The sequence below is a fragment of the Plectropomus leopardus genome, chromosome 19, assembly GCF_026936395.1.
Source record: "Plectropomus leopardus strain MGB_pleo_1.0 chromosome 19, ASM2693639v1, whole genome shotgun sequence".
Lineage (NCBI taxonomy): Eukaryota > Metazoa > Chordata > Actinopteri > Perciformes > Serranidae > Plectropomus > Plectropomus leopardus.
This window is the reverse complement of record NC_142194.1, coordinates 27,846,263-27,855,866: the sequence shown is the minus strand read 5'-3', so window position 1 is coordinate 27,855,866 and position 9,604 is coordinate 27,846,263. Positions and strand designations below refer to the sequence as shown.

At 37.0% G+C, this 9,604-nt stretch overlaps 1 protein-coding gene across 1 annotated transcript in view; it reads left to right on the top strand.

Annotated features, from left to right (window-relative positions):
- Nucleotides 1-570: 570 nt before the first annotated feature.
- LOC121959153 (1-phosphatidylinositol 4,5-bisphosphate phosphodiesterase delta-3-A-like) overlaps nucleotides 571-9,604 on the top strand; it is a 35,941-nt gene continuing 26,907 nt past the window's right edge. Inside the window, exon 1 of the mRNA XM_042508351.2 lies at nucleotides 571-956. Coding sequence (XP_042364285.2) covers nucleotides 866-956 — 91 coding nt within the window. The 5' untranslated portion in view covers nucleotides 571-865. The remainder of the gene's footprint in view (nucleotides 957-9,604) is intronic.

The window sequence follows — 9,604 nt, the reverse complement described above, 5'->3', positions numbered from 1 at the left end:
GAATAAAACACCCCGCAACAGAGGTACTAGATAATGTCCTAATGTTTAAAACCTAATAAACATCCTAAAATCCTAGAAATGCCCCAAAATCCTAGAAATGTCACAAAATCCTAGAAATGTCCTGAAATTCGAGTAGTGTTCTAAAATCCTAAAAAAAAATGTCTCAAAATGCTTGATACTTACAAAAATCCAAGAAATGTTCTAAAATCCTAGAAATGTCCCCAAAAGCCTAGAAATGTGCTAAAATCCTAGAGGCATCCTGAAGTACTAGAAACACCCTAATATTCTAATGAGGTCCTAAAACTGGAAAATGATCCTAAAAACCTAGAAATATTCTAAAATCCTGTTAACATGTATGGGGCTGCTGTGACTGGCACCTGGGCTCCTGTCATTCTGCAAAAGTGGCCAAGCAAGCTGAGTATCCCCGATTCACGTTCTTCTGCGGAAAATAGCGAAAAGCTGTTTGAATTGTGTTTACGTCAATAACTTACATTTAAACCTTACGTGGCACCCGCGACTTTTAATTTGAAAATCACCGCCGGAAACCGTTGTCCGTTAAGGCTCGTGTTGTTGATCCAGCTCTATGTTAGTGAATCCAGTTTCAGTGACATCAGCAGGGAGAAGGTTTGGCCAGACTCCTGCTGTCCTCCTCCGGGATAAAAGCATGAGGAGCAGCCTGCGGAGCGCCGAGGAACCCAACACTCTGCTGCTGCGCTCCTGCAGGAGCTCCATGCTGCTGATCCACTGAGGAGCTCATCTCCTGCCTGAGAGACAACACAGGAGGCGGAGCGGCCAGAGGACAGGCGGAGGAGCAGAGGAGCAGAGGAGGGAGGAAGAGCGACAGAAAGCGCAGCGTCTTGGCGTGATGTTGGGCAACAGAAAAAAAGCAGCCCCGGCGCTGAAGAACGGAGCCGGGACGTCCCAGTCCAAGGCCATCGATCCTCTCAGGAACCTGGGTGAGTGTTTGGATCACAGCTCCTCAAATCTGGAAGTACGACTTAGTGATTACAGGCTTTCTCCCTCTGACACAGTAATGCTGATATCTACAGCAGCCGGAACTGACCGGAGTACCGTTAACTCTCCTCTCACCACATTAACGAGCAAATATTTCCATTCAGCAGAATGATTAATTATTAATAATTAACTAGATTCACCTCATAGTGACACATTTAACAGCGAGCTTAGCCATGTTATTAAGACTTCATGTAAACAGCATCAATACAGAATGACGCTCTGCAGGTTCTGTCCAAAATCTATATTTAATCAGCAGTACTGTAGGACAGACATGATAAGCTAATAACAATATGATAACGATAATAACTTTATTTAGGCTATATAGCACCTTAAAAACAGAATTTACAAAGTGCATTAAGAAATGAGATAAATAGACTGTGATACAACAACAGAAAGCTTAACAGTCCTATTGAACACAAACACAAACCAGACAACAAAATGCATGATGCAGGATGTATAATGTCAATAAAAAATAATACAAAGAAACAGACCAAACAAACAATCAAAAAAAATAAATAAATGGAAATTGAATAGATAAAACATAATTAAAAAGAGATTAAAAAAAAAAGAAAAGCAGATAAAAAGACAACATCACATATGTGTCTATAAACATGTTTTTTTAAGTGATTTTAAAATAAGTCACTGATAAACAGCAGATCTGGCTGAAACTAACAAATATTTGACCTTACAAATGACTAACACATGACTTAACTCTTTGAAAACTGTACAAATTGTCTTGATTTCTTTCTAAAACATTGGAAAAATTTAATGAACAGGAAAAGAAAAAAATAACCAGAAATTAGCATTAGTTAAAAGTAAGGGAAAATTATATGGAAATTAGTAATTAAATTTAAAAAAAAGACAGGTTTAAAAAAAAAGATACGACATTGAGAAGTGCTTAAAATATTATAATTCTTTAAACTAATTCCAAATATGTAACTACAATAATAATAAATATAGTTTTCCCCTAGCTTTTCACTTTTCCTCCCAAGACATTTTTCCCTAGCTTTCTAAAAAATAATTTTCTAAATGAAATAATTTCCTTGTAATAATTCCAATTTTTTCCAATTTACTTGAAATTTGTGGAATATTTCTTACCAAGTTGTTCAAAGACTTTTTCCCCTCACATTTTGAAAAAGAAAAGACTTTATTTATCACAGTAGGTGGGGAGCTGGGGTGTGACTTAAATTATTGTATTTTGTATTTCTATTAAATACCCCAAAACTTGCATGTGGGTTTGTAAGCCAGGTTTCCTTAAAACATTCCAAAATCGCACCATTAATCACAGCCAAAAACTATGAAATACGGTTATTTATAGTAGTGGGAGGGTCATGCATTTCTCCCAGTCATTAAGAGAAGCTCAAGGAAAATTGTAGCTCTGGGGAGGGTCATGATATTTTAAAAAAAAAAAAGGTCACACCCCAGCCACCCCCTACTCTGACAAATAAAGCACAGTCCCGTAGAGTTTACCCTGATGAGGGTCAGTTATTCTCTTTCATCACATCACATCCTGTTGCTTCTTAGGGATATATTTATTTTTTCTCGAGAAACTTTTCTAAGAAACTTTTAAAATCACAAATTTCTGCAGCTCTCAGTCGAACGTGTGAACCCTGCTGATGACAGAGCGTGCAGATCCAGGCTGATTTCACTGATCTGCAGACACTCAGCTATATGAATCAGCTGCAGGAGAGTTTGGATGACAAAAATGAGAAATGTGCAAACTCAGTAGCATCCATGTTAACTGACGTAGAATTATTGAAGCCGTGTTTTATTCCATTCAGAGGCTCAGTGTGTTGTTTGCTGCGTTAATGGGAATATATTGGTATCATCACACAGTGCAGCTCGTGCTCTGGAGGAAGTGCTGTGTGTTTGTTGAGACTGATTTTATACTTGGGCATCCCACATGGGAAAAAGTCAAAATTTACTAGCTGGTTAGGCACATTTTCTCCACAACCAGAGCACATATTTAGCTTTCCAGGTTTCCAGGTGCTGGCCAGGGCTTCCACTGCTGTCCACTTCTTCGTGTGCTTTGGCCACACAGTGCAGCAACAAGTTTTTGAGTTGATTTATGTACAGTAAGTACTGTTGCAGTTGTGTCACTGCTGTAATCCGGGGTTAAATAGAGCAGAACAAGAAAGCATTTGCTTTCATTTGTTAATGCAGAGAAGTAGCACAACACACAGGTCAACAAAGGGGAACTATAGTGATGAGAGCATAAGTCAGTTTGGTAATTCTATTAGTCAAAGTGAAAGGTATTCAATGAAAAGAAAGGTTAATCATTTTTTTAACCATTTGACGCCTGGATCAGCATCAGTTTTCTTGCATTGCATTCAGACACCTTTCACAAGCATTTAAACTTTTGAAACACGAGTAAACTGGCAATCAGCAACTTCTGCTGCATTCACATGGAATCAGACAGACAGTAGACAGCAAAATATGTATGTAAATTGCTATAATAATAACATAAATTAATATACACAATAATTTAATTTAATACATTTATTACATTTTTTTGACATTCACCATGGCAACATATCATCATGTGTATTATATTTTGCTGTCCTGCCGTTCCATTGGAAATGTTTTAATTTTTTCCTGTGTCGTCCAGGTGGTATCGCTGGTCTGCTGTCTACCGATTTCATGTGAAAGCAGCATTAGGCATTAGTACCTGGCAAGAAAATGAACGAAAATTAGGTTACAGAAAAAATGTTATTATTATTTAGATTTCTTATTATTTTTCCTAATTTCAGGTAATTTTTGGGTTATTTCTTGTTGTGGTTCTTATTGCCTTCTTTCCATGTGTTTAAAAGAACTAACCATCCAGCAGGAATAAAACCTGGAGCAAAAGTTTAATTCCTGTTGAGAAATAGCAGAAAAATGAACCACGTCTACTGTCCTGTTCAGATGGCCACGCTGTGTGTTCAGGCAAGTGTTTGCGGCTGTGATCCCTTGATATAGCTGTCACATCATGCGTCATTTAGCCTCAAAACCCTCCATAGTTTGGCCTCACTGCCTGCAGAGACAAAACCAACACCAGCAGCACCTCTGAGCCTCTTAATGTCACAGGAAAGCCCCTTAATAGTCTGACACGGTTTTTACTTTGAGAGGTAGCATCTAACTACAGATCATCTGTGACTGAGATGTTTGTTTACAACTGTTTACACATGTTTACATCCAGTTAACATTCACACAGAGGTCCGAGCCAAGCCCCTAATGTTTAAAATCCTAGGAATGTCCTAAAATCCTAGAAATGTCTTAAAATCTTAGAAATGGCCTAAAATCCTAGAAATTACTTAAAATCTTAGAAATGGCCTAAAATCCAAGAAATATCCTAAAATCCTAGAAATGTCCTACAATCCTAGAAATGTCCTATAATCCCTGAAATGTCCTAAAATCTGAGCAATGTCCTAAAATCCTAGACATGTCCTATAATTTAGAAATGTCCTAAAATCTTAGAAATGTTATAGAATCCTAGAAATATCCTAAAATCCTAGAAATGTCCTAAAATCTGAAAGATATCCTAAAATTCGAGAAACGTCCTAAAATCCAGGAAATGTCCTTCAGTCCTAGAAATGTCCTGTAATCCCTGAAACGTCCTATAATCCCTGAAACGTCCTATAATCCCTGAAACGTCCTAAAATCTGAGCAATGTCCTAAAATCGTAGACATGTCCTATAATTTAGAAATGTCCTAAAAACCTTGAAATGTCCTAAAATCCTAGACATGTCCTAAAATCTGAGAAACGTCTTAAAATCTGAGACGTCCTAAATGTGTAGGGCTCTTGCGACTGACGCCTGGCCTCCTGTCATTTTGTAAAAGTGGCCCCCAAACAAAGCCAGATGACGGTGGTGGCCCTGCCATACATGAATCTATATTTTTTATTAGTCTGCAGGTTTTAAAAGAATCACAACAACTAAACTACTGTGAGGGGGGATTTGGCAGCTTTCATGGAAGTTTATTCAGGATAAATCTTTCATTATTTAACTCATTCTTATCATGTGTGGGTTTACACAGAGCTCTTATCTATCTCTGCTGCACACACACAGGTGTGTTTGTTTGTTCACTGTGACTTCCATTCATGGGTTAGCCTAGTTCTGCATGTTTACTGTGATCTGTGGATCAAAGACTGTTTTTAAGTCTTGTAGTCCACTGTGGGTGCAGGATTCAGGTAGCTAACAAGCTTCAAACCTCTTTGTGTTTCACAAAGTCAAGACTGACAAGATTTGAAGAGTGATAAACACTTTTCTTCTAACTGTAGAAAAGGAAATATGATCATTTCAGCCAAATTTCAAACTGTTGATTTAAAGTACAGCTATGGCATTATGGGCTTGAAGAAAATATAAAGGGACAGATACAGAAATGTAGTATAGCAATGTAGTATAGGTTAAAGTGGAAACAGACAAGTTTTTCTTATCATTATAAAATAACTGTTTATAACACTTTCAGTTGCACTTTCACTGTGCAGTTTTGTCTGCTTCTGCTTTGACAGTGGATCAGTAACAATATTTGCAGATCTACTCTCAATTTTTTGTTTATTATTTTTTTTATTTATTGTTTCTCTTTTCATTAATATAATTTAGTGACAAAAACATGCAAAACAATTATGTAAATGTCTTCTTTACCTGAGCCGGTGACCTTCATAGAGGACTTTACTTTAGTGTCAGCCACTTAATTAAAGCACTGACAGAGCACTAATTATCTGTCAGAGCTGTGTCTGACTGAGAGGGCCTTTAGAGAGTGTGTGTGTGTGTGTGTGTGTGTGTGTGTGTGTGTGTGTGTTTGTGTGTGGCACTTCATAGTGCTCATGAGCTGTCTGTGTCTACCACCTACTTAGTGTAGTTATATCAACCGATTCCACAAAAACTGGGTTGAATAAATGGGCTGGAATAAAGGCTGGAAAATTAATTATTACTAGCCTACATATTAAGCAACACAGTGTTAATTAAAGAAACACTTCACTTACAAAATGAACATTTATATAGCAGTTTCTCACCTGTGTTAAGCTGAATTCATGAAGAAAATGTAGTTTCTTTGCACGCCTCTACGGTGAACGAAGAATCCAAAAACAGCAAACATTCTTAATGAATTGAAGTCATTGGGGTCCATGCTTCACAACAGCAATACTTCAATTTACAAACTCTAACACAACCTGTGAAGTAGAGTTCAATTCTCATTTATCCAGCCAAACACTTAGTGCTTCCCAAACACATGCATTTTTGCTAAAACCTTCATATTTACCACACTTCTGCTTACAAGTAGCGCACATTGGCAAGAGCATTTGAACTCCGCTCAATGAAATGTGTGAGCAGAATTGAAAAACGCTACTGAAAGTGGGCCTGACCTTAATTATGCATAATTTTAACCCTTTGAGCCCGAGGTAATGAGTTTGATTTCTTTCAAAACACTGAGAGAAGGCCATTGGCAACTTCACAGCACATGGCCTATAACCAGCATAAATAAATAAAAAGTTAAGAGAAAATTATCTGAAAATAAGAAAAAAAGAATGAAAAAGAAAAAACAAAACACACAAGAAAATGACCCAAAACAAGTGCTAAAAGTTAAATAATGTTTTTTTATGTGACATCATAAAAAACAACCCTGCTCAGGTTTCAAAGGGTGCCTTAATAAAATATAAAGATTTGAGTTATATAAAATTTGACACCCGTGCACTTGTCATGAATGGGGAAATAAATTATACAGACCAAAACTATTTCTGAACAGGCTATAAACATGCTTATTTTCTGCTGCTCTTTCGGGATTGTACGTTTATAGGAACTGCAGCTTTTGCAATTTGTAGTATGCACCAGCATGATGGATGACAGTTTTTGCCTCAATGCAGTTGGGTGCATACTTTTTTAGTCATGTTCACTTTTTAAGTTAAAGACATTTATTAACACATGCATTACAATTACAGAGAAGCAGTCATTGGCAATGAAATTCTCAGACTGCTGCCAAAAATGCTCATGAAATACTGTACATATTAGGAAAGAAAATCTGACATTTAACAAAGGGAATCCAACACATATGATTGTGCTTAGCACGAAATACAGGGATAAAATATACAGAAATAGGTAAAACTGTCAGGAAAAGTACGTAAATGAAAAGTATAGTGAAGTGACAGTGTCATGGTGATGAGCTTAAGAGCTCAGAAGCAGTATGGCGTGTGGGATGAGGCTGTGTGTGAGCCTGGCTGTGAGCTCGGCAGTTTCACCCTCTGTAGAGCTTTATGGCTGGAAGCTGCTGTACGGTGACATACACACTCCAGCAAGGTGACTTTTGTCATTTGGTCCCATCAGCTATAACAGTTAACCCTTGCAGGTGTGTAGGCCTAAATATTTACTACCAATTCATTTCTATGTGAAAGTTAATTTGCGGTGCAACCTGTTTTAAAATAGCTCACACTTACATTATACTTGGCTAATGAAGATTATGTACTGTGTATGCTGCTGTGCATCTACATGTTGCTATCTGTATGTTGTTATATGCTGTTATGAGTATATTAGTGGTTGTATATACCTATATGACCTATATGGAAAAAATAAATCTAAATCGAATCTAAATATGAACTTGAACCGAGTTGGTATATTAGGCTACCACTGCTACTTTGAGCTTTTCTGCTTCAGTACTTCACTTACTATTACTTATTTTTTTACATCAATGTTTTACAGCTATAGATACTATTGGCAGATAGCAGGTCAAAATGTCATGTGCAAAACATATTAGCTCATAAAAAATGATGTACTGCAGGGTTTTAAACTCAAACCAGCTTTTAATTACAACATTTAATTCTATTATCATGTTTACTTTTCATGCAGTGTTGTTTCATTGTATTTCATCTTGCTTATTTCTTCTAAACGTAGAAGCGTAGCTAAACTTACGTAGCTAAAAAGGCAATGAGCAACTTGGTAAGACACGTCAAACAAATTGCAAGGAATTTTAAAAAGGTTACAAGAAAATTACCTGAAAATTTGTTTTAAAAGAGAGAGAAAGGGAGAAACTATTAGAAGGTAATAATAATTAAAATATATTTATTTATGCTTCTTGTTATTATTATGATTGCATATATTTGTATATGTGATATATTTATATAAAATGAAGATTTTTGCGGCGAATGGCGAGGATTAGATAAGTGTAAACTTCCTACTACTTTTCGGACATGCAAGTGCTTGTAAATGGAATTTATTTTGTAACATGATTTTCGATTTATTCTGCTTATTTGTTGGAACTTTTTGTTTGTTTGTTTTTCACGTCTGAAATGTTTAATTAATTCATTTATTCATTCAAAATTGTTATTAGTTGTTATTACCTGTTTTGTCTAAACTGATTTCTTTTTTTTGTTGTTTTTTTTAATTATCTTATTTTTAAACTTTTTTTTGTTATTGTTTAACTTTTTCCTGTGGTTTTGAAAGAAATCAAACCAGTTTGCTCAGGTTTTAAAAATTTAATACTTTTTGCTAAATGGCCAAAATGCAGCTGGATACACATGAAAAATCATGCACCATATATTACTGATTTTTTTGTGTATTAGTGCAGCACAATAGCTTGCATGTGTATGAGTGAGTGAGTGAGTGAGTGTGTTCGTGTGTGTGTGTGTGTGTGTGTGTGTGTGTGTGTGTGTGTATGTCTGGCCTTTATCTCAACTCTCTTGATAAAGTTAATCTCACTACATGTAGACAGCAGTGGCGCAGTCTTTGCAGTAATTATTTGGTGTGTATGTGTGTATTCATCTGTGTGTATCATAAGTCAAACCACACAGTTTCAAACACTGTTTGTTCTGTGGTGGCAGGTACCTGTGGTTTAAGTTCACTCACTTAAACTTTCCCTTTTTCTGTGTCTAAACATGACACTTCCTCCTCACAAACATACAGCTGCTCACCCTCTAAATTTGTCTTACAGCTACAACCCTGCTCCCCTCATCTACAGTAGCTCACTGCTGTACACAGGGGAGAGAGTGTGTGTGTGTTTGTTTGCATGCACGTGTGCGTTTTCCTAGTATCAAGACGCCTTTGTGAGTGTGGTAACCCAGCCCTTCCCAAACCACAGTGAGACTTCTGTTTGAGTTGCTGAGTCCTGCTTACTCAGCGCAGGACTCAGCACTATGTGGGAAGGACGGTTTAAAGGCAGCGTCGCAGCTCTTTCATTGGTTTCTTTTTGCAGTGGAAATAGTCATTTTGCTTGAAATCACAACAACATCAGAATAATTGCTTCCCTCAGTACACATGCCAAATGATAACAAAGCCATGGAGTCCTCTAACAGCCAATTTTAAGCCCCTCGCCACTGGAAACTTAAGATAAGTCACATTCCTCACTCTGTTGGTCACTACAAACACTGGATGGACATTGATTAGATTGCTCAGCTTTAAGTGGGGCTGCAGGACATAAAGGAAACTATCCCAGAGCAGCTGAGAGTGTTTTTAGGCTGCCTTGATGCTGGTGATAGCTGTGGGCAGAGGTATTGTGTTTAAGGGTTGTCCATATGTCCATCTGTCCATCCGTCCCTATGCCCCACTCTTGTGAAGGCAATATCTTAAGAATGCCAAAAGTATTTTTTTCAAATTCTGCACAAATGTTCACTTGGAATCAGCAAAAA